The sequence below is a fragment of the Cuculus canorus genome, chromosome Z, assembly GCF_017976375.1.
Source record: "Cuculus canorus isolate bCucCan1 chromosome Z, bCucCan1.pri, whole genome shotgun sequence".
In the NCBI taxonomy this organism is placed as follows: Eukaryota; Metazoa; Chordata; class Aves; order Cuculiformes; family Cuculidae; genus Cuculus; species Cuculus canorus.
This window is the reverse complement of record NC_071441.1, coordinates 42,761,676-42,789,652: the sequence shown is the minus strand read 5'-3', so window position 1 is coordinate 42,789,652 and position 27,977 is coordinate 42,761,676. Positions and strand designations below refer to the sequence as shown.

General features: G+C 41.4%; 1 protein-coding gene across 8 annotated transcripts in view; it reads right to left on the bottom strand.

Moving 5' to 3' along the window:
* The window catches only part of ZNF462 (zinc finger protein 462), a 94,713-nt gene that overhangs the window by 27,993 nt on the left and 38,743 nt on the right, over positions 1-27,977 (bottom strand). For 3 of the 8 annotated variants that reach the window (XM_054055039.1, XM_054055034.1, XM_054055035.1), the window contains exons 3-7: positions 22,357-27,848; positions 21,364-21,528; positions 19,307-19,410; positions 16,168-16,286; positions 11,832-12,023 (exon numbers count right to left, since the gene is read on the bottom strand). In XM_054055039.1, coding sequence (XP_053911014.1) covers positions 11,832-12,023; positions 16,168-16,286; positions 19,307-19,410; positions 21,364-21,528; positions 22,357-27,848 — 6,072 coding nt within the window. Of the gene's footprint in view, positions 1-11,831; positions 12,024-16,167; positions 16,287-19,306; positions 19,582-21,363; positions 21,529-22,356; positions 27,849-27,977 lie in introns of all 8 variants that reach the window. The other 5 variants (XM_054055032.1, XM_054055033.1, XM_054055037.1 and 2 more) reach the window with 4 other exon arrangements.

Below are 27,977 nucleotides of genomic sequence, written 5' to 3'. Positions count from 1 at the left end.
CAGGGAGGTTATTCTCCCTCTGTACTCGACACTGGTGAGACCGCACCTCGAATACTGTGTTCAGTTCTGGGCCCCTCACCACAAGAAGGATGTTGAGGCTCTGGAGCGTGTCCAGAGAAGAGCAACAAAGCTGGTGAGGGGGCTGGAGAACAAGTCTTATGAGGAGCGGCTGAGAGAGCTGGGGTTGTTTAGCCTTGAGAAGAGGAGGCTGAGGGGAGACCTTATTACTCTCTACAACTACCTGAAAGGAGGTTGTGGAGAGGAGGGAGCTGGCCTCTTCTCCCAAGTGACAGGGGACAGGACTAGAGGGAATGGCCTGAAGCTCCGACAGGGGAGGTTCAGGTTGGATATCAGAAAAAAATTCTTCACAGTAAGAGTCATTGGGTACTGGAACAGGCTGCCCAGGGAGGTGGTCGAGTCGCCTTCCCTGGAGGTGTTTAAGGAACGGGTGGATGAAGTACTTAGGGACATGGTTTAGGGAGTGTTAGGAACGGTTGGACTCGATGATCCAATGGGTCCTTTCCAACCTTGTGTGATTCTGTGATTCTGTGATTCTGTGATTACAGATCTGCGAGACAAAGCCCTAAAAAGACTAAAAGGGAAGTATTTGGGGTGCTATTTAATTTTCTCTGAATCCAGATACATTAAGAGATTTCTACCAAGAATGACAGAAAAGTTCCAAGGACTTAAGAAAATCAACAGACAAATGGTTTCCTCTGGATACAAACATATTTGTGAAGCAGAGATGCAATGTTATTCCAAAAAATACCAACACACACAAAACATATGGCCAAAAGCACGGAGGACTGAACTAATAATTATTATTATTATTGTTGTTGTTGTTACTACTGCTTTAAAAGGCATAAAGATAAGTGTGGAAATTATGTGATTTAGGAACATAATCCCTTCTGTAATTCAATGTCACTCAAAATTACCAGCTCAGTGAGTGGTAGGATAGCATACAGTCATGAATAGAAACAGCTTGAAAAGTGGGAAGGTGGTAAAGCAGCGTGCCATACAAAGATTGTCAAGACTACACACATTTGTTCACTTCATGCCATGCAGCACTGACCTGGAAGGAAGAATACGTGGGAGGGTGAAATGTGCTGGCAATGCACTAAGCTGAGGGGAGGGGAAGATGGAAGAGCAACAAAATACTCATGAAGAACCTTAGGGAACCATAGAGTACAAGGAAGTGTTATTCATTGCATCTTCAAAACCAAATATGAACTTACTCTTCTACCTAAATTCTGATATCTACTAAAGAACCTTAACATTGCTAGGATGTTGTGAATGACATATAACAGAAACAAGCTCTGTATCCTTATTTGCATACTCCAAAAGACATAAGAAAAGAGTAATCACAAGACTAAAATGAATAAAGGCCTGGAATAAAATTGCTATTTAAACATTTACAAAAATCAAAATCAAAACAAAACAACCCCAAAAAATCTTGTCAGAGGAATTTATTTCAGCATTATCTATAAAGGCTTTTTTTTTTGATCATTTTGGACCAACTTTTGTGAGAAAGATATTACATGTACATCTAATGCTCACAAGAGGAGAACCTGAAAGATACCTGGACTACAAAATCTTTTTTTTTCAAAACAAGTGAAACACTATACCTGTGTTTCTTTTTAACTTTGAATTCCCTTCGAGTTACATGCACACCTATCTCCGAATGAAGTAAGACAGGATATATGCTATGTAGCTTCTTGCATTAATATCAGGATTTCATCTAAGAATAAAAAAAAATTAAATAATTTTATCATCTGAATTCCTTTAGACAGAGAGAGTCTCATATCATTGTCTGTTGTAGAATTTTGGAATTTCATAGCCAAGATCAAGGAGACAGTGGCTATAATACTCTGTATAAGATGATGCAAAGGAAGCAGCAGGAGTTGTGTAGAACTTAGGAAGGAGTAACATAATTGGCGAAATAAGTTACATTGACACATGATTGAGAGCAGCCCTGCAGAGAAGGACTTGGGGGTGCTGGTTGATGAGAAGCTCGACGTGAGCTGGCAATGTGCGCTCGCAGCCCAGAAGGCCGACCATATCCTGGGCTGCATCAAAAGAAGCGTGGCCAGCAGGTTGAGGGAAGTGATCCTGCCTCTCTGTTCATCTCTTGTGAGACCTCATCTGGAAAACTGTGTCCAGTTCTGGAATCCTCAATGTAAGAAGGATATGGAGCTGTTGGAACTGGTCCAGAGAAGGGCTACAAAGATGATCAGAGGGCTGGAGAACCTTCCCTACGAGGACAGGCTGAGAGAGTTGGGCTTGTTCATCCTGGAAAAGAAAAGGCTCAGAGGAGATCTTACAGCAACCTTCCAGTACCTGAAAGGGTCTACAGGAAAGCTGGAGAGGGGCTATTCATAAAGGCTTGTGGTGATAGGATGAGGGGGAATGGGTACAAACTGGAGAGGGGCAGATTTAGACTAGACATTAGGAAGAATTTCTTCACCATGAGAGTGGTGAGACACTGGAACAGGTTGCCAAGGGAAATTGTGGCTGCCCCATCCCTGGAGGTGTTCAAGGCCAGGTTGGATGAGCCCTTAGGCAGCCTGATTTACTGGGATGTCCCTGCCCATGGCAGGGGGGTTGGAACTAGTTGACCTTTAAGGTCCCTTCCAACCCAAACTATTCTATGATTCTACATCATATTATTTCCATCAGAAGAGAAGGAAGAATCAGGTCAAGAGCTTCCTACAACCTCCTGGCTTTGAGCATCCAGCACTTCCAGAAACTCCTACTAGCATCAGCTTTCAAGCAGGCACAACATGGACATGAACAGTGCCTGAACTATTACCCTTGATTCTTCACTCAGACAATAATCAACCAAGCAATATTTTTTCAGTGGTACCAGTAACCAAACCATCCTCATGCTCTTACGCTCCCTGATTTCCTTCTCATTTTTAAAAGCAAGTCATCAGATTTTTTTCAGGACCACTCCATATTTTCTTCTCTACTGCCCTAGTCCTTTTTTTTGCAATAATTAGAACACAAAGACACAAGTACACATGTCCTTGTCATCGAAGCACTCATTTGCATCTAAGCTTGAAATGAAGAGAAGAAATCCAGCTTTATCAAATGCTACATTTTTGCATTCTGCCCTAAAATTACAGTGACGATACATAGGTAATGAGGATCCATTCATAGAGCTCAGGAACTTGTAATTTGTTCTGGACACCTGAAGCACACACTTTGACATTATTATTATTATTATTATTATTATTATTATTATTATTATTACAAACAGAAAGGCCTCATCTCTATCACCAGCTCTGAGTGATCTTGGATCACCTCAGACTCTGTTTTCAAAAATTGGTACCAAAATGTAGTAATAATGTTCCTTAAGAAGGAATTAAACCAGCTACGTAAGGTCACTCTTCAGGCTGTCGACTATGATGATGACATATGTCCACTTCAATAAAGGTAAAATGAACAAAGGACGTTTACCTCTCTGTCAAGCACCAAATCCCTCTAGCAGGTTTTAGATCAAAAGAAAGTAACTGGAGTCTCAGGGGACAGGGACAATATCAGTTAGCTTACACAAGAGGGCTACTAACACGTGGGAGTGATAGCCTGCAGAAATATTCTCTTGCACAGCATTGGTGAAGTCATACCAACCACAGCCGTAGCATCCTTTTTACTCTATATAGAATGATCACAAATTCCAGGGACAGAAGTAGTACATCATAACAGCTAAGCAAGCATCACTTACCATTTCATCCCCTACACTGAACACAAAAATCAGAGCCAAAAGAAAGCAAAAAACTCGGGGGGGGTGGGGAGAAACCAAAACCAGGACTCTAGATATGCTTCCTTCTTCCCACCATGCATGCAGTCAGGCAATTCCTGTCTGTCTGGAAGAAATCCAGAAGATGTGTCTTCATTAATTTCTTACTTGACCAATCAAAACAACTCATGGTCTCTTCCGTCTGCCCTAGGCAAGTCTTCCAGTATCACATCGATCCCACCACAGCAGGCTGGTCAAATCCATACAAACACTAGTAGCAGCCTTTTCCCAGCTGCATGAGCTCCTGCCTCCATCCTGGTGAATCTCAGTTTCGCCTTCACCCATTCCGTTCCAGCTCAAAAAGCTTAGGACCAGAAAACAGTGCAATGAGCAGCAAGTTGGCACACACACATACACACACCCTGCCCTGAGCACAGCCAATAACAGAATAAATATCTCCCTCTGTTCCACTAGCCACAAAACTGGTCTCAACACACTGTAGGAAAAGGCCAAAAGCCGAACAACTATACACCAGTGGAAGAGAGCTGTAGAGAACAAGGTCATATCCAGTGCCCTAAGTCCTTGGAATAGTGAGGAGTTTGTTCAGTAAACTTGCATGTGAATAAGCCCTACACTTGTTTCACTAGTCCCTGCCAATCTGAAGCAGAGGAAAGGTTCCCATCTGATTCAACATCTGATAACCAGTTCAATGCTGACCACAATAAATAAGACATACCAAGTACAGGAAAGTTTTAACAGGCAGTGTGGCCACTGTCAACACCTCTGGGAAGGAAAGACAGACAAAATCTAAGGGGAAAGCAGAAACTTGCTTTAGGGTAGAGAAAGAAGAAACACAGCTGAAGGGAAAAAAAAGCAGTCTGTGAGGAAGAAAGATTAATCTCATACTTTGGAGTGAGAAGAAGCATGCAGCATCACTCCTGCACGACATGAAAGCAGGCAGAACAAGTAGACAGCTCTTTGCAGCCTGACTGTAACTAAAAAAGCAGAAGCATCTTGTGTTCTGCAGTATGCATATCACCATCTTGCTTTCTTAACATAAATGCTATTCTTCCAACGCACCTTGCAATTAAAGCAATTAGGTATTGAAGCTTTGCCTCAATTTGCCCTGCAGTCACTACTGGCTCTCCGCCTTCCCAGTTAAACAACAGTCAAATAAAAGCATCTCAGACTTCAAAAGAGGGCAGTCAAAACCCCTCCCTTAAATAAAAGAACCCCCCAAACTAAATAGAAAGGTTATTTTGCTCCAAAAGAAGTTTTCTGGGCTATGAGTACTCAGACTGTTGTGGTCTTCCCCAGACAGCAGCAGCCATAAAACACTGAAATACAGCAACAATGAGACAGAAATAGCCCCAAAGGTGAAGAATAAAGGTCTTAGGAACTTGTATGTGAATGTGAATAGAAATAAATGTCAGCCACAAAATATGGGATGGATTAAGTAAAAAAGAATAATATCAGGGTAGTAAATCTGAGCATATGGAAACCTTGCCTTTCTTCTGAAAGATGGGAGGGAGATATGTGACTCTGCGGCTGAGTGGATCACTGTAACAATCCTGCCTCGTTGGCACCAGCTGATAGAACCTTGTTGAAAAGGCTGCTTGTTTCCCACTGCTTTTCCCTCACTCTGGTACTACTTGAAACTACTTTAGCAAACCTTCTAGAGTCTCTCTGAACCCCTCAGGATCCGATCTTTCAAGCAGCATAGAAGCTACATACTGATAATGCTACATACATGCATTATCCACTTTGAAAAAGTGCACATAAATGGGAAGGGTTTCACAGTTCTTGAAAAACTGTTCCAGAAGCAGGACGTAGTTAAGAAGTTTTGCACACAGCCCAGCTCTGGCTAAACAAGCCCATGTATTTATATATCAGTCTCTAGATAAGGTAAAGTTCTTTTCTACTAGGAAAGGCTAAAGTTCAGGAAAAAATGGAAGAAGGCTCTGGGTGTTTCACTTAGCAGTTTTCAACACATTTCCTGCTGCAGGTAATTAAATTTAATGAAGATGTTGACATATCATGTACTGGGAAACTCAAAAGATCTTCCTAGTTCCAACCCTGCGTGTGTTTTGTGATGTGTGCTGGTACTAACGATAGATCCCCTTTGGTTTGTACAGCAGTGAAAAAGCATGATCATTGACCTTCAAGGGCAGATACAAAGCATGCTGCTTTCTACATTTCATGAACTAGTTGCCACTAAAAAGGAACGATCTTGTACAATAACAGCATGACTGAAAAGACAGTACAAGCCACATTCAGATCTCTCTAGTTCACCACTTGCAGTTCACTGTTTTATTTTGATAATTTAATATTCTTAATCAGTAAAATAAAAAATCCTACTATTTTTAATTATTGCACACAGTCATGATACAAACATATTAATGAGGCTCCAAATCTGCCAGCCATATGAATAAAGAGTAACACTTTGCTCTACTAAGCAGTATGGCCAAAAGAGTTATTTTCGCAGAATAAAGAACTACTTGAAAAAGAAGAAATACTAGCCACAACAATTTAGGGCAGCTGTTTTAAATACTCCCAATAAGCTTTCACCGATGGTAAAGTCATAACACAAAAACATTTATCAATCTATCAAGTAATTCTGCTTTGTGGGCTTTATGGCAGTAAATTGAACTCATGGATTTCTCCGGTTTGTATGAGGAAGGCACCTCCACCACCCTTGAAGACAAGCAAACATGCTTAATACTAGTGCTTACACACACAGCCTCTGTTGCCATGTGCTTTCTCCTTAGCTGATGATCACTTTGCAGATAATACCTGTTGCTGTTGTTCCTATTCCTCTTTTCTAGTGTTCAGTCACACTTTTTTTGTGTCTCTGCCTTGCTTTCAACTCCTCCTTACTGGAAGAGATTATAGTCTTCTAATGATAGGCCTTGGCAATGCAGTATCTGGGATTCCATTGCATTGCACCTTAATCAATATGAACAGAGCTGACCCTGCATAGGAAACCCTTATCTGTGATATATAGTACTCCAAGTGGCAGCAAAGATGCAAAGGTTATTGATCGGTTAGAAAAAACAGTGAGTAGTCGCTTAGGAATTAAGAGTAGTCCTCTCAGTGGAGTGGCGGGATCAACAGCACAACTGAAGGGCATCTACACCAATGCAGACAGCATGGACAGCAAACAGGAGGAATTAGAAATCACTGTACAGCAAGAGAACTATGATGTAGTTGCCATCACAGAAACATGATGGGACAACTTGCATAACTGGAATGCTGCCATGGCTGGTTATAAACTCTTCAGGAAGGACAGGCAAAGAAGGAGAGATGGTGGGGTATGTTAAAGACTGTTTTGATTGCTATGAGCAAAATGATGGTGATGATAGAGTTGTCTATGGGTAAAAAATCAGCGGAATGCCTAGTAAGGCAGATATCATGGTGCCAGTCTGCTACAGACAGCCTACCATGAAGAAGACAGTGATGAGGTATTCTACAAGCAACTGGGGGAAGTCTCATGATCACTAGCCCTTGTCCTTGTGGGAGACTTCGACTTACCAGATGTCTGCTGGAAGTATAATACAACAGAGAGGAAACAGTCTAGGAAGTTCCTGGAGTGGATGGAACCATCTAGGGAAGATGCCTTAGTGGACATCTGTTGTCGGTGAACAGAGAAGGCCTTGTGGGAGATGTAACAGTTTGAGGATGCCTGAGGCACAGCAATCACAAGATGATAGAATTCTCAGTTCTGGGAGAAGTAAGGAGGGGTGTCAGAAGAACGGCCACCTTGGGACTTCCAGAGGGCAGACTTTGGACTGTTCAGAAGCTGGCTGATAAAAGCCCCTTGAGAGGCAGTCCTCAAGGGCAAAGGAGCCTAAGAGGGCTGGATGCTCCTCAGGAAGGAAATCCTGACAGCACAGAAGCTGGCCATCCCCACGTACAAAAAAACGAACCAGTGGGGAAGAAAACCAGCTTGGCTGAGCAGAGGACTTCGGGTGGAACTTGGTAAAAAGAAGAAAGTATATGAGCTTTGGAAGATGAGGCAGGCATCTCAGGAGGACTACAAGGATGAAGTGAGATCATGCAGAGAGAAAAAGAGAAGGGCAAAGACCAACTAGAACTTAAATAGGCCAATTCTGTGAAAGATAATAAAAAAAAAATTCTACAATTATCGTAGGAACAAAATGAAGGCCATTTAGCCTAAAGAAGAGGAGGCTGAGGGGAAATCTTATCACTGTCTACAACTATCTGAAAGGAGGTTATAGTGAGGTGGGTGTTGGTCTCTTCTCCCAAGGACAAGAGGAAACAGCCTCTAGTTGCTTCAGAGGAGGTTCAGATTGGACGTTAAGAAAAATTTTTTCACAAAAACAGTTATCAGGCAGTGGAAAAGGCTGCCCAGGGAGGCATTTGAGTCACCATCCCTGAAGGTATTTGAAAGATGGGGAGATGAGGTGTTCAGGGATATGGTTAAGTAGTGGACAAGTACAGTTGGACTCGATGATCTAAAGGTCTTCTCCAACCAAATGACACCATGATTCTGCTCCATAGAATGACAATATCATCAATAAATTCATACAACCCTTCTGGATAGAGATTAACATGAATATAAGTTCTGATTCTTACAAAGATTGTGACGGAACTTGGAAACTGATCTTGTTCGCGGATTCACCCAATCTTCCTAGCTGTTTGTAGTATTTCAATTTACACAGAATTTTTACTGTGCAAGTTCTCAGAAGTGTTAAGCCATATTTTAGTGTAAAGGGCAAATAAGTAAGTTAATACAAATAAATAAAAAAGCCCCCCACAAACATGAATAATAGTCAAACAACACCATTTCTGTCTTCCGAAAGGAAAAATACTATCGGGAGTACAAAAGAACAGTTTACCACAATGGTCATCTTATCATCTCAATAAGAGTTGGCTGCCACAAACCATTCAGTGCCCCATGCTGTGCAAACCGGGGAAAAAAAAATGCACTGCTGATCAACATCTGTCGGGGTTTTTTGGCTGCTTGTAAGACAAAAAACCAAACAACTAACAAACACCATCACCCCACCCCCCCAAAAAATGGAGTGCTTTACCTCTAGTAAGATTAGGATACAATGAAAACAGGTACATTCCTTACATACCAAAATATCACCCAACATGTATGGAGAGGTACAATCCAAAATGTAACATCTTCCAATTATGTTTCTATAAGAAAGTTTTCTCTCCTGACTCACTGAGACTGACACAATTCCCTTGTTACACTACTGCCCTGAGACAGGCATACAGGCACTATAGTGGTTATCATGCTTTCTAATGATGATGTAGCTGCCAGGGATGGACCTAAAACATTCAGCACCTACTCCACTTTAACTTCACTTCCATAAAAAGTATATCAAGCACCCGAAACACCTCCAGGATATACAGATTAACACTTCACATATGCTTGGTGCTACCAACACAGAATTAAAAGAGATGAATCATAGACATTAGGTATATTAGTATATTTTAATGAATGGATCAATCCAAAAGAACAAAAGCAATGTTTTGAGAAAGGCGCCTCAGGGAACAATTTCTGCAGGGAAAAAGAAAGGCATCAGCAGAAGTTCTACTGGACTGTTCTCTCAGACTAGTTCTCTTCAGACATGCACTATCTTAGTACAATTCAGTACCCTTTCCCCTTTTCTCCATTTTTTGGGGCAAGATGAGTCCTGCTAGCTCCCCAAATCTCCCCAAGCCATCCTGCATCCACAGACAAGAACAGACCCTTCCTGCAATAATTTCGATTATACTAGCCTGCTGCATACCTATCAACACAAAAACCAAGTTCGTAACCTTTTGTTTGCTTTTCACTCCAGCCCTAATTCAATTTTGCATCCCCAGTGAATTAACTAGATCACAGCCCATACTGCAGGTTATTTATACACACTAACACAGGCAAAATCCAACTAAGCTACAACATGTGAGACCCACTTAATAATGGCTCCAGCTGGACATGATAGTGCCTGTCACACAGACCTGCATTTCCTGCTACTGAGATCAGTTTTTTATCTAGTCCTTCACATCATTTGCAGCTTCCAGGCCTAGGCCACAAACACTTTCATTTCTTCCCTTCTGAGAAACAACAATAAATGATGTCACAAGAGCATCTATCACTAACTTGATCTGCAGCCAACTTCCTAATGTAAAAAAACTACTTAAAACAGGTTATTCCTTCCTCAACCAAAGCTGAAAACATTAACACGATTATTATAACACCTGTACTCGTCTGACTAGCTCCCCAGTGGGTGGCTTCTATTATTGTCAAAGTGACTTAACCATTAACCCTGTTTAAAGATCAAGCTAATTGGGACAAATTCTGCCTTGGTTTCAGGCTGCAATACAGATCTAGGTAACACAATCAACCTAATGAAATAGTTTTGTTAACAGCATCATCCTTTTATATATTTTTTTATATATTCCCTTCTGCCATTTTATGCACTCGTTTCATAACTCTGTTAACAAAAAGAGTTGCTAAAGTCTCTAAAATTATCTTCTGCAGAGATCTGCACATGAATTTTAACTTCACTAATCACAACTTCGAGATGCTGGGATAAGCAAAAAGCGAATAAATGAACCAGCCTTTCCAAACTCAAATATTGCCCTTCTGCATCTTTCAACACACCATTGTTACAAAGAGACTACTAAGACACAGGAAAGACTAGGGTAGTCTCTGAAAACTAGTCTCCACTTCTTAGACAGTAATGGAATATTTTTTTAAAAAGCAATAAAAAAGAAACATAATAGATCACACGATGTACTCTGCTTGTTGGATTAAGCTAATATTAGCAAAAATAAAAGCTTAGTTACTAAGCACTGTTCTAGAAAACCCTTTGAGAAAAGGTAGTCTGAGAACAGCTGGTCAGAATCTTTTTATAAGATTTTGATTCTGACCCTAGAAGTGACTTGCAGAACCATAAAAATAATATTCACGTTCCACTTTTTCTTCAGTAAAATATTTCTACAATTGTTACTTTTTTCTTTAAATTCCCTTCTGCCATTTTATACACTTGTTTCATATCTGTCGCTCTTTCTCATTTCACAGTTTTTTGTGGTGAGAAAGGAAAGAAGTGAAGTCAGGAGATCAAAAATGCTGAAAAATTACTAATATTATTTACCTCCCATCCTTAGTCTACCAGTCATGAAAGCAAATAGCAACAAGAAAAAAAGCTCAGAACCTCTCAAACTTCTGGAAAAAGTTATTTTTTTCCACTCTTCTAATACCACCTCCATCTATGCACCTCCTTGATCGTCGTGGGTCTGAATCCTTTATTTATGGTAACAAACATTTTCCTCCCTCCCATGTAAACACAACTCATCCAGGAGTTAAGACCTTTCTTACTGAAGACCACCTCTTTTCTTAATTGGCTGGAAGTGACACCTATAACATGCCTCATAAGCTACCACTTAAAAAGCCCTAACACATGCTGTGATACCACACAACACCTCTTCTGTGAGTCTGCATTTTCTCTGTTAACAGTGTCGCTTCCTCTGCGGCTTCCTAAATATCTTCTACATACTTCTCCAGCACACAGGGATTAACAGCTTTCAAAGAAAGCATGGAAAAAAAACATTTCTGAGATTCTCCTTCCTGCAGATGCAGCTTAATATCTGAATGTACTTTTGGTGTCCTCTGTAGTAAGGACAAGAATATATACTTTTACTATCACTACAGGTTCATATTTTAAGCTTAAAAATGTAGTTTCACTGAAGTTGTCTCCTAACAAGATAAATGGGTGTTTTTCAGGAGCATGGATCGAATTAGATAATCCCTTTCCCACTTGCTATCAATAGAAGCTTTGCCTTTGAAAATTTTCTACAATTGAAATCTCTGCCAAGAAGTAAAGTCAGCAATGACATATTCCAAAGTCAACTGCTGACAGGATAAGTTACTGTAGTATGAACTGGTGAGGATCTAAAGCAGGTCTCTTCCTACACCACCATGATTATTCTTGATTTTGACGCAACTTCTGTTTTTTCTTGATGATGAAATGAAGCTGCTTTTTGGGCAAACTGCCTGCTGTAAGTTTTTTTGTAATAAAAATATCAAGTGGCACCTTAGACAATTGAATTCTTGCTCTGAGGCACCTCTTACCATTAGAGTCCTCCACTTCTTCAGCAGGAATGTGGTTCTTGGAGGTATGGTGGGCGTGTGAGGCTGCAAGGTTGACAATGCGGGGTCTTGGTAGTGTCAGTGCTTTCCCATGCACTTTCAAGGAGTGCTCTTTCAGCTGGCTGATTGTCATGGTGGAAAATGAGCAGAAGGAACATTTGTAGGCATGTTCACCTGGGTGAGCGAAATACAGGCAAGTCATCAGCTCACAAAAGAAACAAAATGGGGTCCCCATACTTCTCTTACTGAACTTGGCAGTAAAGTTCCCATGGGCTCCTCAGTGCAAGACTGATCCCAAAGAGAACAAGCCATAAGCATCTCCTTGATGGAGCAGTCTGGAGTTTGTGGGTACAGACACCTGCTTTAGACCAAAATATCACTTTCTCACAGCTGCAGATCCTTGTAAAGTGACCGATGCCAAAAAACAGAGACCAGACCTGTAGCGTGCCTGTGTTGCATGGTATGAGAAGAAAACAATTCTGGGATGAAAATGGAGTCACTCAACTATAGCACTTCCAAACTTCTTTGAGAGCGCAGCAGCCAGAGAGGGTGAAGTCATCTGTTTCTGCATGCAGCAAATCCAGCATCATTATTAATGAAGAAAAAAGGAGGCTTCAAAACGCCAACCAAGGTCCCTCCAAAGAAAAAAGGAGTGATGTGTGGAAAATTTGTATTTGGGGAAGGTCACATTTTCCTTATGAAAAACCTCCACAGAACTCATAACCAGGTCAAGGTCGGTTTACTACAAGAAATGAGCATGGCAAACCAAGTGCAGTGCATATGTTTAAAGTTATGTGAAGTGTGTTATGAAAAAGCACTAAAAGAAGCAAAAGAACAGAAGTAATGAACAGTAGTGAATTTAATTTTGAATACATTCCAAGCCACAGAGACAGCAAACAAGGGGAAACAAATCCTGAGACAAGATTTGTTTTGCATTAATCATGGAGGTAACTGGAACACAAAGTGAAACTGTCCCAACACAAACAATATGGTATTTTACAGGTGCTAAGTTATTATTTTGGAAGTGCCACTTCCATGTTCAAGAGTAACACTGACCACATATGAGTTGTACATAAAGTGCCAAAACTAATATAGGAGTGAAATATTCATGAACAGTAACAGAAGAACAAGAGTTCTGGTAATGAACGAAGCTGAACATGTTTTCCGTCTCTCAACAAATTTAGTAAACCAGTTTCTCAAACAGCATTGTTTCCAATACTGGAAATAAGTGAACCAAAAGAGAAGGTGAAAACACACGTATTGCAGCAAGTCAGAGTAAGCATACCTGAAAAGATTAGGAACCATCCTACATAAAAATAACTCCTGCCCCTCTCTTCCAGAAAAACTATGCTAGTTATGGGGACAAAATACAAAGGTTTAAAAGGCCTCTTTTGGTACACCTGAAAAAGAACAGATCACTTAAAGTCTGAAATAATGAAACAAGAAATTCTCCCACGTTTCCTCAAATGGCACTCCTCACTTGCATATTACATCAGTTATATATTACCTTTTTACAAAGAGAAAACATTTTTTTTGTATGGCACGTACAGCAAGTTGCTCAATGGAACAAGATAATATAAGGACAAAAGAAACTCCAAAGAACAAGATATCAGTGAGACACAGATACAGGTCTTCATGGTTTGTCATTGTAAGAGAATCCTGGATGACAGTAGGCACCAACCACCCGTTAACTTAAAAGCACCACAAGACATTAAAGCAAACAGCATGATTACATATTAAGTAGTTTAGACATAACTAATAAATATACCCACTATTCAGCCATAACAGTTCAGGTGGCCATCAGCGTAAAAGGATGTGTTTGACTGCAGAGGAAAAGCTACAGTTTGGCTTAACCGAAGCCTTCTGCACTTTGTTGACTGTTAGTTTTGCATGTCATAAAACACTTTCATTAATACATATACAAATAAATAAATCAAAACATGTATATCATGGGTCTCAATACCCAATACGTACTCAAAGCATTATGTTCCAGATTATACATAAACTGAGCAGGACCAGTACTCTGTCTTACAATTATCCATTTGTGCTTGCAGTGCACCCAGTGTCATGACAAATGAAGCAAGGACACCAGAAAATGCTAACAAATGTCCCTCAAAAAAGATAAGCAAAAAAAAAGAACAGGTGAATAAGTTCAGATGAAATCAACAGACAGCCCATTTAGAGATACTGTGAACTGTTCTGCTCCATGCCAAAGGAGATGGCACAAACTGGATGAAAAACAAACGCAAGATGCACTGACTGGTACCAGCTGCTGGGCAAGAACACATTTTACAGTCCACTGAATTCTGACCCATCCCCAGAAAATAAGGGAGAGAGGCAGACGGAGTAAAAGACTTCAGAATTTGGGATTTTACTGAATTTTAAAGATCTCCAAGAGACTTAGAAAAATTCAGGGGGACTGAAGTTTCCACTTCTAAATAAACTGATAACGAGATGATTGAGAAGAGACAAAAATGGTAACACAAGAGAAGTTCACAGAAACGCTATGTCATTGAAAAAAACAAGGAGTACGAGGAAAACTCCTCATATTCTTCATAATATGTTTATTTATTAGTGTATATTCCTGGAAGATTGACTTAAAACACAACAAATAAAAGCTCTGACTGAAAAACATACAAGCAATTTTTCTGTGGTGTATTTTGTTTGGTAGGAATGGACTAAGACAGAAACAGATTATAAGCCTTTGGAAACCCTATTACACAAGTCACTGCAGAATTGCTACCTAGGCAGCCATGAAATTGCGTTCTTGGAAGACGACAAATGTGGTCCTTCAAGGACTGTTCACTAATGAAGTTCAAGAGCATGAATTCATAACAAAAAAAATCGATGATTTACATGAAGAGGAATGTGAAGTAAATGTTAGTTGCATGCTAAATTTGGGTCTAAATATCTGGCAGGTTCAAACAAGATAACACAAAGCAGACTAACTGCACAATAGCATCAAGAAAATACTGGTTTATGGCTGGAAAAAACAAAGAACCATGTCACCTCTGTACAGGATGTGAGACATTGCAAATTGGACAGCTGCTGCATATAGTTGGATTTCCTACAAGGGACAGAATGCCATGGTCCCATACAACACGAGACCAGCAAAAGTTAAGCTAATCCACAACACCCATCCAAGTACAGAAAAAAAGCCCTGTTGAAGTCCAAAATCAATACAGGAAATTAAGTACAAGTGATCATCAATCTCTCTTACATTTTTGTAGATGAAAAGTGCCTGTCGATCAATGGCAACAATTACTTTTTTTTTTTTAATCAGTGGACAGCTATAAATTCCTCCTGCCTTTTCTGCCCATTTTCCCATCTTCCTCCACCAACGCAACCTGAGTATATAACATAGTGCAAACAAATCATAAAGAAAGGAATATACTTCTAGCACTTTTGTCATCTGTTCCAAGAGCTTCTGTTTGCAAATTTTAACAGCTGAGATAAGCCTGCAGGTTTTTCAGATTGGTCAATGTTCTTCTGTTTGCAACAGACTGCATGTTTGGAATGTGGTTTGAGGGTTGATCTTTTGTACTTTTAACCACAAAGATGCAAATTTAGCCATTTTATAACTCTTATCTTCTGACAATTTTTTAATGTATGGCATGTGCCAGGGAATAAAGATGAGAAAATTCTGAGTCTCACAGTTTGGCACAGCATTCTGAGGTGATGTATCCTGTACACAACCTTCCCAATTCCTTTTAACCAGAAGTGTGTCTATTTGTTTGCTTGTATGGATTCCATACTGCAAGGCAGAGATTTGCAAGACATATTTTCCAAGTATGATAATGGAATCATCCCATTCTCAATCTGCCACACACAGACCAGAACCCCGAAGTTTGCAGTGTTTGGTTTTAACATGAAAGCCAGCATAAGACTATCAAAACCAAGGTGCAAGCCACAGTCCTTTTCCCAGAGTCACCTACAGCACAAATATAAATACAAATACAGTTGAATAAAGCTCACTACCAATCCGTCAAGACACGAATAGTATAAGTGCATTGATTAAATTCTCTTGGAAACAAGCAGAAATAACAATAACAAAAAATCGTTCACATAAAAGAAAATAGAAGAAAAAGAAGTTCTTTAAGTACTCATCACCATTTAAAACTTTTGTCCTTTCAAAAACATTACCCTAACTGCCACCAATTCCAACAAGTGCATAGTCTGGCCAATCCTGACTTGCCTTTGAATATCTCACCCGAATTTGCTGACAAAACATGTGATTCAACTCAGCATCTCTGATCAGCAAGAAGAATACACAGCCCATTTCAGCTCCTGCACTGCAAAACTAAGAGAGAAAACTTACCAGCGTGAGCCTTGAGTATATGGGTTTTCAGGCGGCTATTGTAGGAGGACTTGAATGGGCACAGCTTGCAACGGAACGGCTTATGGTGTCCATGATGGGTCTGCATATGACGATCCAGACTTGAAAAAAAGAAAGAAAGAAAGAAAAGGGAAAAACAAGAGTACTTCATTTTATCTGTTCCTTCAGATGCCAAGCAAAACACTTAAGAACAATAATAAATTAATTAAGAGGCAGACCAGGCTCACCTATCCTTTCTCATACTCTTAGAATTCAATATGTCTGCCTACAAAATAAAGTAGAATCCAGTCTGAGGAAAAGCAGCAGAGCTGACACCAACTCTGTTAAGTAAGCCACTTAAGCAAACTTATAGGGCAAGATTAGTATAAATTAAAATACACCTGATCCAGACTTAAAAGACCAGTTGAAGAAACAAGAAACAGACAAGAGCAGTAAAATGATCATTACAGAATTTTCATCCTGGCAAGCTTTTTTGTGAAAATCTGCCACCTTTTGTCCTGTTGATGAAAGGGTTGGGCGGGGTTGGGGGGAGGTTGTGTGTGTGGAAATTTGACCAGATTTGCTGTGGAAGCCTTCTTTCGGTTACAGCAGCAGAATCAGATTAGAGATACTGCTCTGAGGAGGGTGCCAGCAGGATGCAGTCGATGAGTTCCACGATTCAAAGGCAGTAGCATTTCAGAAGGAACAGTGCAGGAGATTCTGCATGAAGGTCAACATGAGAAGAAGAGGTGGGAAAGACCAGCCTCGACTTTCTTCAGTGAAATGGAAGCTACTGACAGCCTAAATACTGGGGGGTGATCAGAAGCTGCTCTCTCTCCACAGTTTCTCGAAACAGTTCAGCAAAGTCTGGAAGGGAAAACTGATGTTTTCTGCGTTTTCTAACAGAAGATCTAATTCATTCTGTCTGAATGAGTCTGCAGAGCTCCACAGTTCCTGTGCTGTGGGTAACAGACGTGAATTTAGAGTCTACAGGTAGTTTCAGCTCAGGTTGTAAACGCTTCCAGTACAGCCTTTTCTTTGGACACATTCATGCTTTGTGATCTAGTCTTAGTTTGAACCTTCTTATGCATAGTGATGGAAAAACAACAGCACAGATACAGCACACTTGGAGGAGTGGTAATTTGCCAAAACTACCACCCACCTGCCACTTTTATTCTAGATTTAGTTCAGGTTTACTTCCTTTTATTTTTCCTAAATCATCCTTTTCTTTTTTTACTGAATATCAACACATAGATCAAGTGGCAGTTGTTTGTGTCCTCTCACACTATGCAAGATTGTCACGGGATCTTTAGTCCCACACTGACAAAAGCTTGAGCCAGAAAACCCCTGTTTACAAGAACTAACACTGAAGTCTGTGTATTCAAAGATTTGATGACAGAAAAAAACATAAAAAATGAAATTATGCCTCCTCTCAGGCCACTTCACACAAACACAATTTACCAGAAATCCAGGATGGAGTTTGTGTACAGCTTTTCCAAAAAAATGGGAAAAAAGTCTCCTAAATGAGTAAGATATTGAACACTTGCCCTAATAACTTTATAGAACAAAATTTGTTTTAAAGAGCTGACAGGGGTGAGCTTACTTACTTAATTAACAATTAAAGCACTGTCAAAATTATATTCACAACCACATATTTTGCCAGCAAAATTCTTCCAAAAGCAAGTTTTAAAGTTTTGGTCAGATGTGGGAAAACAGTGGGCTGATCAAACATTTGATTTGGTTTCTTTCACATACTTTACCTCCTTAGAAAGTAGTTACATCAGAAACAAAAAGAGAAGATGAAGCAGGCAACTTCAATAACAGCGAGAGCACCTAGTATCAAGTTAAGCAATACCTATAGAGTTCTTCCATGCCATACTCCACTTTCTGACTTACCTGTCCTTCATGTAGGACATGACTTTATTCACTTAATAGGCAGGAAACAGAATGACTAGAGACCAAACTCAGCATAAATGTGATTTTGAGAGCAAACCAGTTTACTGGGGAAATAGCAGGTTGTGTAAGCTATGTGAGGTAGGGGCATCCCCCACTGTCAAATTTGCCAAAGCAATGCGGGATACGTCATCCTTCTGAGGGTTTCTTTCTTCCTGTTGGCTGCTCAATCTCATAGACCTTTTCAACAAGGCAGATCAAACTCTGGCCATCGTTTTGCAACACTGTGACACCAGCAAAAATTCTGCTTTTTAACATAAGAAGTTTAAAAACACTTTTTATCATGCTTTCTTTCCCATATATATTTGATTGCAAAACAGTGACATCATCATCAAATTTAAAAGCACTACTGACAGTGCTATGAGTGCCCACATCAAATGAGTACCTGGATCTCTCTTCTTCTGTTAAAATGGCGAATAAGTAGCTATCACAGGAATTACAGAAAATATGTACCTGTGAGTCAGTCCAAGGGGCTACTTGGAAATATCCCCCCAAACTCATTTTTGGGGGGCAAGACATATATTTATGATTATGATTAAAATATTTTTAAAAGCTACCAGCTAAGTCAACCTTAGAGAAATGAATCTAAGAAACATGACTATTAATAATGTGTATGTATTCTTCACATGCTACATCAGACAAGGAAACAGAATGAGGGATTAACTAGTACACCACACTGGTCAGAACTTGCAATATTTATAGAGTGAAATTGCATACCATAATTAAGAAATTTCATTTTAAGTTAAGTTTTGATGGTTATTTAACAACAGTAATGAAAACTCAATCATCAAATAGTTGTAGAAATTATAAATGAGATAGTGATATGCAGCAGAATATGAAAGATTAACAAGGAAAATACTTTTCCCTCCTCTTCTTGGCTTGTTAATAAATCTCATGCAATTGTCAAGGTTGCATAAGTGGTGAGCTTCACTGTTTGCCTACTGAAAGAAGTCTTATTCTTTTGTTTGCATGCTTTTTTTCTACACTTAAAAAAAAGGACTTAAATAAATTCATGAAGATACAAAGATGTGGCCTTTTATACATAGCCACTCATAATGATCTAAGATTTTGCTGAGAAATGGTGTTGTTCCAGATAAGGTTGAGCTCACTCTTATTCAATATAAACGTACAAAACAGTAGTGCTATTTTGTGCTTCTTTTGAAAAAAAATAATAAAAGCCACAACTTACTTGTGCCTGAAAGCAGAGACAAAGGAGCAATACTGGCAGCTGTACTTGTCTTCCCGGGCAAACATGGCCAGAGCCAAGTGACTCCTCTCGTGAGATCGCAGACCCTGCATAGACATCAAAACCCGGTCACACTGGCTGCAGTGGTAGCCCCCAGGCCTGGTTTCGTCTTCCAAGGACGCTCCAAATTCAGCTTCTGTAAATTCCACAATGCCAGGGTCTTTGGCTCCCTCAAAACCCTCCATCAAAGCTGTGTTTGAAGAATCTTCAGCTTCCTGCTAAAAAACACATACCCCCCCAAAGCCATCAATTCTCTCTCCCTTCTGCCCCTCAGTCTTTCCCATGTCTTCACTATAATGTCTAGGTTTCCCACTGCATTATTTTTCTAAATGCATCTCTACGCAAACTCCACATCAATGGCTTTCCAAAAAAAAGGGCCTATTCTTGGGAGGAAAAGACGTAGTTACATTCATTATACATATACATGCATGTGTAAAAAAAAGAATCTCACTCCTTGAACAAATTTGTATCAGATAATGCAAAAAGATAAGAAATCAAATCAACTGTCTTTCAATAGTCGCAATATAAATGTCCTAACTTTGATTAGACAACCATAAGTAAGGTATAGAGCAGGTTCATTTTACTTTATTTTTGCTCTAGCTTACAGTGTACCTACTCTGCAGACTAAATCAGTAGTCTAGTCTATAGTAGACTTGTCCATCCTTGCCAAATTCACAAGAAAGACAGTACTCTAAGACTATACAATTGAATCCCCTTGCCTTGCCTTGCCTTGCCTTTCCCTGCCTTGCCTTGCCTTGCCTTTCCCTGCCTTGCCTTGCCTCGCCCTTGCCTTGCCTTTCCCTTTCCCTTTCCCTTTCCCTTTCCCTTTCCCTTTCCCTTTCCCTTTCCCTTTCCCTTTCCGTTTCCCTTTCCCTTTCCCTTTCCCTTTGCCTTTCCCTTTCCCTTTGCCTTGCCTTACCTTGCCTTGCCTTGCCTTGCCTTCCCTTCCCTTTCCTTTCCTAACTAGACCACGATTTTCTGCAGCAACTTTAATAACCTGTAAGAGTATTTCCAGCATACTCTTTGGGGCATGGATTTCAGCTTTTGCTCCCTGCAGCAAAAATTCTGTTCACTCAAAAGAAGACATTGACCCTACATGAACTTCACTTGACAAGCAGGGAAAAGAGGAAATGGTCTGTTAGGAGGGAAGCATCTGAGTCTGTCAGTAAATACCAGGTAAGCTAAAGGAAGGTCAGTGGCAGGGCAATGAAAGCTCTCTTAGGTACCATGAGTTAGGCTATGAATAGCTTCCTGCCAACAAGCAGATGAAGACACGAAAGAAGTATCCTTAGCAAGACCCACAAGAGGAGGCTTTGCCAAGAGTTCACTGCAGCATGAGGAAGAATATACAGCTAATTCACACAACTTTGATGCGCTTTCACCACTCCAGCTGATATACTGGAAATCAGGCTGTGGAGCATGGCTCATCCTTGGAGGTGTCCTAGAAGGCGTCCCCTTTCACGGAAAGAAAGGAACAACACATGTAATCACCTAAACAGGCTCACTGGCTCAACAGATCAGTGAATTTTCTGTTTGGAGCCAGTGTGCAAATTTCACATGGAAAGGTGTACCACAAGCAACTTCACACACTTGCATGTGCACACTACTTCTTCTTGAAAAAAAATAAAACCGAAAAGTGCACAAGCATCTTTTTTTGGGTTTAACTAGGAAGAAAAGTAGCCCAGAATAGCTGAGATAAAGCCTCCTGCTCATAAACAAAGTCCTTCAGTCATCAACGACATCAACCCCTTTGTGGCTGAGAAGAAATGAGAATTAAATAGTCTTCATGGCCCTGGATCAAGAGTGGAAAAATGTTAAAACACCTTAAAAGAAACCAAATGCATTTCAGAAACTTAGTGTTAGATTAAAACATCATGCTGAACTGGAATACCCAGTTGAAAACACATTCAACTTCACAAGAGCCCGTATTCAATGAGTTCTTCATTTTAAGCAATGCAATAAATTGCAGTCACCTTCTGTCACCTTCTTAAAATTCTTACCTTTACTGCAGCTGACACAGAAGAGACATTCCCATACTGGACATGCTTGCGAAGGTGATTACAGATGGCTCGAAGTGTTGGATGGACTTCCACACAAAATTTGCATTTGTAGCCAACTACCTTCCTCTCCTTAAGTTTTGAAACATCGTCCAAGTGTCCAAAAGCCTGTTTGAGTACACAAGCATAAATCACTGCAGCATGCTTCTTAGGAACACAGACCAGATTTTAAACCTGAAGGGAAATTATGCTTGTCGTACACGTCCTGTTTTGCAGAACTGCAAGGTCAACTTATGTAATGTCTACTAATGCCTCCATAATAAGTCGATAAGACATCTGTGCAGGAAAAACCTTCAGTTTCTGCAGAACAGTAGTCCTCTAGAAGACCATTCAGTTTAATTGGAAACTGTGCTCTTTCCTGACAACACAACTTCCCAAAGACCTGCATGGAGCTTTTTCACAGGCACTTGCCTCATAAGCTTCAGTCACCAGACAGATTCATGTTATGTTAATACTGAGTGCTTAATCACAGAAAGTACTGGCAAAGAGAGAAGGTTGAGAAGGAAACTGATTTGTTATTCATAGGTACACTGAAGAGAGGCATAGGACATTTTGTAAAGAACCTGCAAAAAAGGACACGGCAGGCTTGCAACAAAAGAACAGGTAACTGTCAAGATACAGATAGCCTTCCAGGAGGGTGGGAGAAAGAAAAGGAGATAAAGAAAATACTGAAAGAAGAAGGAAAGAGCAGGGCTTCCTATAGAAGGGTGGAGGATGCATGAGGAAATTAAAGCAGAATGTGTAATTGGCTTATGGAGCTCACTGGCAAGCCGAGGGATTCATTAGCCTGTGTCATTTGGCTGTCAAAGAGAACATGCAAGTGGGCATTAGTAACACACAGCTTCTTGGGGTGCAGGAAGACAGGCAGTGTTTTTGCTTCCCTCTCCTGGCAGGGAATCGGGTGCAAGGAAAGAGACCAGACACACAAATCCTTACCCTCTCTTGTTTGAAATCTGCAAAAGCACCATCTGCATATTTCTGCTTGCTCAAAAGCTGCTTCCTCCTCTCTTGACGTTTGGCACGCTTCTGGAATTCCTCGTTGTGACCATTTAAGTGTGCAGTCAGCTCTGCTGTGCTATGCAATTTCATATCACAGTGCTTGCACTGGTAGACAGGGTTCTGAGAACGGGTGCCGCTTCCCAGTATGGTAAAGTCCCTCTTCAAATCCTTGCTGTGGTGTTCAGTGTAATGCATGCACAGCAGCTCTGCAGTGCTGAAAGACAGCTTGAAACATTTGATGCACCTGAAGGGAAGCCACTCAATTTCCTGAGGCTCAGTCTCCACCTCAGGCTTTTCAAACTCATTCCTCTCCTCAACCGGAGCTGGCTTTTCATGCTCATCAGCATACACAGCAGTGAAGTAACCTCCCAGCTTGCTAGCATGCTGCTTCTTAGGGAAAACACCAGGGTGACGCTTCATGTAGTGGGACACAATACCCTTTTTGCTGAAGGACTGGAAGGAACAAAGTGAGCATTTCTTCTTCTCTACAGCCCTTCTCAGCTCCTCACTTAACTGAGGAGTGTCATCCTTGGGAGGAGATGGAATGATCACTTTATTGGGTTTGTCGCTTACCGTCCTGGAGGCTGCTAAGCAGTGAGTGTAGTAGGCATCAATGTCATGTCTTTTCTGGTAGTGTGCTGCAAGCCCTTTGCGGATAGGGTTGGTGTATGAACACAAGGCACATTTGAAGAGGTTGTTCTTGCCTTCTGGTTGTGCCCGGACATTGTTATGCTTGATGCGATAGTGCCTCGCTATCCCCTTCCGGGTGGAACAGAAGTATTTGCAGAGTTGACACCGGAAAACTGTGTGAGACACTAAATGAGAACTGGAGAAATGAGATGCTGGTACAGAGACTTCTCCAACATCTTCAACAGCCATTTCTGGGGAGGCTTTGATTTCAGTCACTATGTCTGGCTCCACTGAGGCAGTCACCTTTGGTGGTGATTGGGCAAAAACATCAAATTCAGGTTGATTGTGGTATTTCTCATAGTGAATTTTCAGTTTCTCAAGTGTTCCATGAGTGTAAGGGCAGAGTTTGCACCGATAAGCACCATAGCCTTGCTTGAAAATCCTACTTGTCTCTTCCACATCATTCTGTGCAATATCATTTGACTGCTCCACATCATGCACAAAGTCTTCTGCAGTGACCTTTACTGATGGGTGCCGTTTCTGGTAGTGTGTGAGAACACCATGAATACGTGTATTAATGTATGGGCAATGTCTGCACTTATATACAGCCCCTGGGTTAATATCTATATCCTGAGCAAAGTCTGCAGCTTTCACTTTCATGCCAGGATGCTTTTTGCCATAATGTGTGAGGAGGCCATGCAAGTTGTTGTACTCAGACTGGCAAACTGTACATTGATACGGAGTTGAGGAGATGGCAGGGTTTGCAGAAGCCAGCTGGACAGTTTTTTCCTGGGAAAGACTAGGATCCTCTGCACACTCTGTATCCTGATCCATCTGAGATGTTGTTATCTGGTCTTCAGAATCCATCCTGGCCCCAGCTTCATCGGGCTGCTGGATGGATTTCTCAGCAGCGTCCTTCTCCTTGATGATATCTAGCAACACAGATTCATCTCCATTCATGGCCCATGGGTGAAATGCTTGGTAGTGATTAGTAATATCCCAAATGGAAGATGCTTCAAAAATGCAGTCTCTGCATCTATAGGTCTTTATCTCTGTTGGCATCACTAAGGCAGAAGAGGAAGGATCAGGACCTGCCCAGAGTTTAGTTGCCATATATGTATAGTCAACATAATGCTCGGGATGTCTCCTTTGGTAATGCACAAGCAAACCACTTGGCTCTGTGTGTGAATAAATGCACCATTCACAGTGATAACCAGCTTCTATTAAGCCATCCAAAAATGCCCATCTCAGAATGGATGTGACTGTGGCCTTCAGATTTGGGTGGTCTTTCTTAATATGCTTCCTTAACGCATAGAAATAAGGTGACGTGTAGGTACACTGCCTGCATTTTAGGGCTCTCAGCTTTGACTTGTCCCGCTCAGTGCTGGAGGCGTGCGCAGACACACTGCCAGTCGATTTCTTCTGGCTGCGATCACAAAGGCTTCTAATGGTGGCTGTATGCTGCCTAATCACATCCGCGTTAGCTTTGAAGTCACGATGCTTCTTTTGATAATGAATAAGCACACCTTTCACGGTTCGATTTCCATAGTCACAGTGTTGGCAGAAGAACATTTCATTCTCAGGAGGATTCATGGAGGACTCGGATCCACCGCGGCTCAAATGCTGCATTGACACTCCTGGCCTCTGAATACCAGGTGGCAGTTCACCACCCCTCATCATTGCTGCAGTGGGGGGTGCCTGTCTGATATATTTAGCAGTGACTTTTATCTCTGGGTGCCTTTTCTGGTAGTGGACAAGGACTCCCACAACTGAGCGGTTGCTGTATGAACAGTGTTTGCAATAGTAGAGTTCAGTAGAAAGGTCTGGGGGTGGGAGTGGTGGGCCTGGAGGTTGAGAAGCCAAGCTGGACAATTTTGGGGAGACAGGCGTCCCCAACTCAAAAGACATCTGAGCCAGGGCAGAGCCCCTGTCAACAGAGACTACACGCATGGTCTTCTGAATTCTGAAATACGATGCTTTCTCTTCCGGGTGCTTTTTCTGATAATGTACTAGAACTGAATGCATGTTAGGGCTTGCAAATGAACACACATCACAGTCATAAACAACCACAGTATTGACTGAAGGTTCCTTCTGATTTTCACATTCAGGACTAAAATTCTTGGCGGCACTTTTGTTAAAACCAGCTGGCACACCAGCCCCGCGAGCCACGGGGGTGGAGGTTGCCATAGTTTTTGGAGCAGAATTCAAGATCTCTCTCAGTGTCTGAGACTCTGTGTTCAGCCCTTCTTGCTGCTCAACAACGTAGCTTGAAAAAATCATTGCATTGTTAATTTTCACTGTAGGATGCATTCTTTGGTAATGTGGCATCAGACTTCTAACATTCGGGCTTGTATAAGAGCAGAAGCGGCAACGGTAGATCAGATCTGAATGATCAAAGTTCAGTACATTCATAGCTTCAGGGTGATGCTCTCCATAATGCTGCTGCAGGTCTTCAAAGTTTGTGTAGTCAATGTAGCACTCAAGACATCGGTAAACTGCGCTGTGATCATTAGGATCCAGGATATACCTAAAGCTGAATTTAATATAGGGATGCATTCGCTGGTAATGGGTGCTAACACTCCTTGCGGATTTGTTGCTGAAATCACAGTGTTTACAATAGTAAAGCCTTCCAGAATCACTAAACTCTGAATTTTCATTGTTCTGATCAGTACCATACATGTTTGACTGGCTCCCCAGAACAGAGGTATTAGGGCTCTGATGGTCCTTCATGCTGACAGAAGAGTAGTAGTCTTCCTCATCTTCAGATAGAGTGAGCTCAATCTCCGCTCCATTGGTGGAATTGTAGTCATGCTGCATGCTTCTAAAGTTTGCCTCCTTCTGGGAATCATTAGCCTCCCTGCCCCACATTTGCTGGGGTGCGTAAGAACTGGAAACCTCTATCATCGGTTCTGTTTGCTCTTCTTCTCTGTCTAACTCCACTTCTATCTCCACCTCATTGTCCTCCTCCTCTTCCTCATCATCCTCTACATTAATCACAGCATCTTCTTGCTGTTTGTTTTGGTTGATTTTGCTCTGCAAGTTACTTGCTATTTCATCAATTCTAGTTCTCTTTTTCACTGGAGAGAGATCTAAAGGGAAGTCATTTGATACTTTCCTAGGGGCCTTTGCAACAAAGTTATTTTTAGATGAGAGGCCAAGGATGGAGGTCTGGCTCTTCTTCACTGTGCTGGCAGAAGGGTGAGCATCTGCCTCACTCTCTTGTGGTGTGTTCGATGGTGGTCCATCGTATTTTGGCAAGTTGTCACAGAATGAATGCTTGTGCTGCTGATGAACTCTGAGGCCTTTCAAAGTTGTGGTGGAATAGTTGCACATTGTGCACTTGTATGGATGCTGTGAAGGGGGCTGGGGTGACTGCTGTTGTTGCTGTTGTTGCTGCGGCTGCACCGATTCCATCATTCCAGATGACTTTCTGCCATTTATATTTCCACTCTCATAAGACACTGCGCTGTCATGCAAAGAAGAGGTGATGCTTTCAGTCTGAGAGTTGATAGTGTCCCAGTCTGATGTTGTTCCTGTGTGACACTGCTTGTGGGCACCAAGCTTTAATGAACTCTTGCAGGTGAAAGGGCATTCATCACACTTGTACACAGCTGTCTTCCCAGACAAATGGATGTTCTCAATGTGACGTGAAATGCTTCGCCGGTGCATCGTCAGGAAAGGACAAAAAGGACACTGGAACCTGTTCATATACCTTCTAAACGGAATCCCCTTTGTCTCCAATAGTTTGTTGCCGTCAGATCCCATCAGCTGTTCTGCAGACAGTCCTGAGGTCTGGTGATCCATGGAGTTTAAGCCATTCTCACTGTCCATTTCATGTAGCTCTTCATCTGAGCTCGAGTCATTCAGCATACTGCTAGTTTCCAGGTCAGCAGCAGAATTCGTCATATCAGCAATTCCATAGCGGGATCTGTCAGACAAACTAACCATGCCTGAGTTGTGAGGTGACTTAGGCTTCATTTGAGGGTAAGACACAGAAGAAAATTTGGAAGATGTAGAAGAGTTGGGCCTGATAAGGGAACTGCCCATAGAGCTCCTGAAGTTTGAGACATTAGCATTTGACATCTCACGTCCTGTTGTATTCATGGAGATATAATTAGAGTTTGGAGAGGCATTCTGAGCACTCTTACTCTGTACATCAGGTGCACTGGTTCCATCCTGTTGCTGCCTCAGGCTTGACAGTATTTTTACCATGCTGCGGTGCTTCTTCATCATGTGGTCACACCAGCGCTCTCTTCGAGGTGTCTGGTAGCTGCACCATTCACAGCAAAAGTTGCCCCTAGACTTTGTCAGGGGCTTGACCATGGATTCCAAAATGCTCCGCTCCACCACCTCTGCGGGCAGCTCCTTGCAGGGTTCCTGCACTGGCACAGAAGCAGACGTTGATTCAGACATAGCAGCGGCAGCAGTAGGAGGAGTTGAACTCTCTTTCAGGTTGTTTTTGTGATACATTTTCTGGTGCTTAATAATCCTAGCACGCCTGGGTGACTTGTAGGTGCAGAACTGGCAACTGAAAACTTTGCCAAACCCTTCATACATCATGATGTTGTAATTAAGGGAACTAGCAGTTGGTGGCCCCACTGAGCTCCCCCCAGCCTGTGCTCCATGAACCTTGCGTGTGTGCTCTATGAGGAGGTTTTTGGAACGGAAGTAGCGCACACAGAACTTGCACTGGAAAAACTTGTTGGTTGGTTTAGGATTTGGAGCCAAGTGCTGACCATAGAAAGTCTGGCTCTGGCTATAGTAACTTGCAGTCCCCATCTGACTTGTTGCATTTTGCCCTAAAATGAGAATTAAGGTGTATATGTAAATAAATAATTTCCAATAAAAAGGCTTTTCTCCACCCACCCTGTATGCATAAGAATGAATCACATCCTGAATAGATAACAATCACATCAGGATTTCCTCAC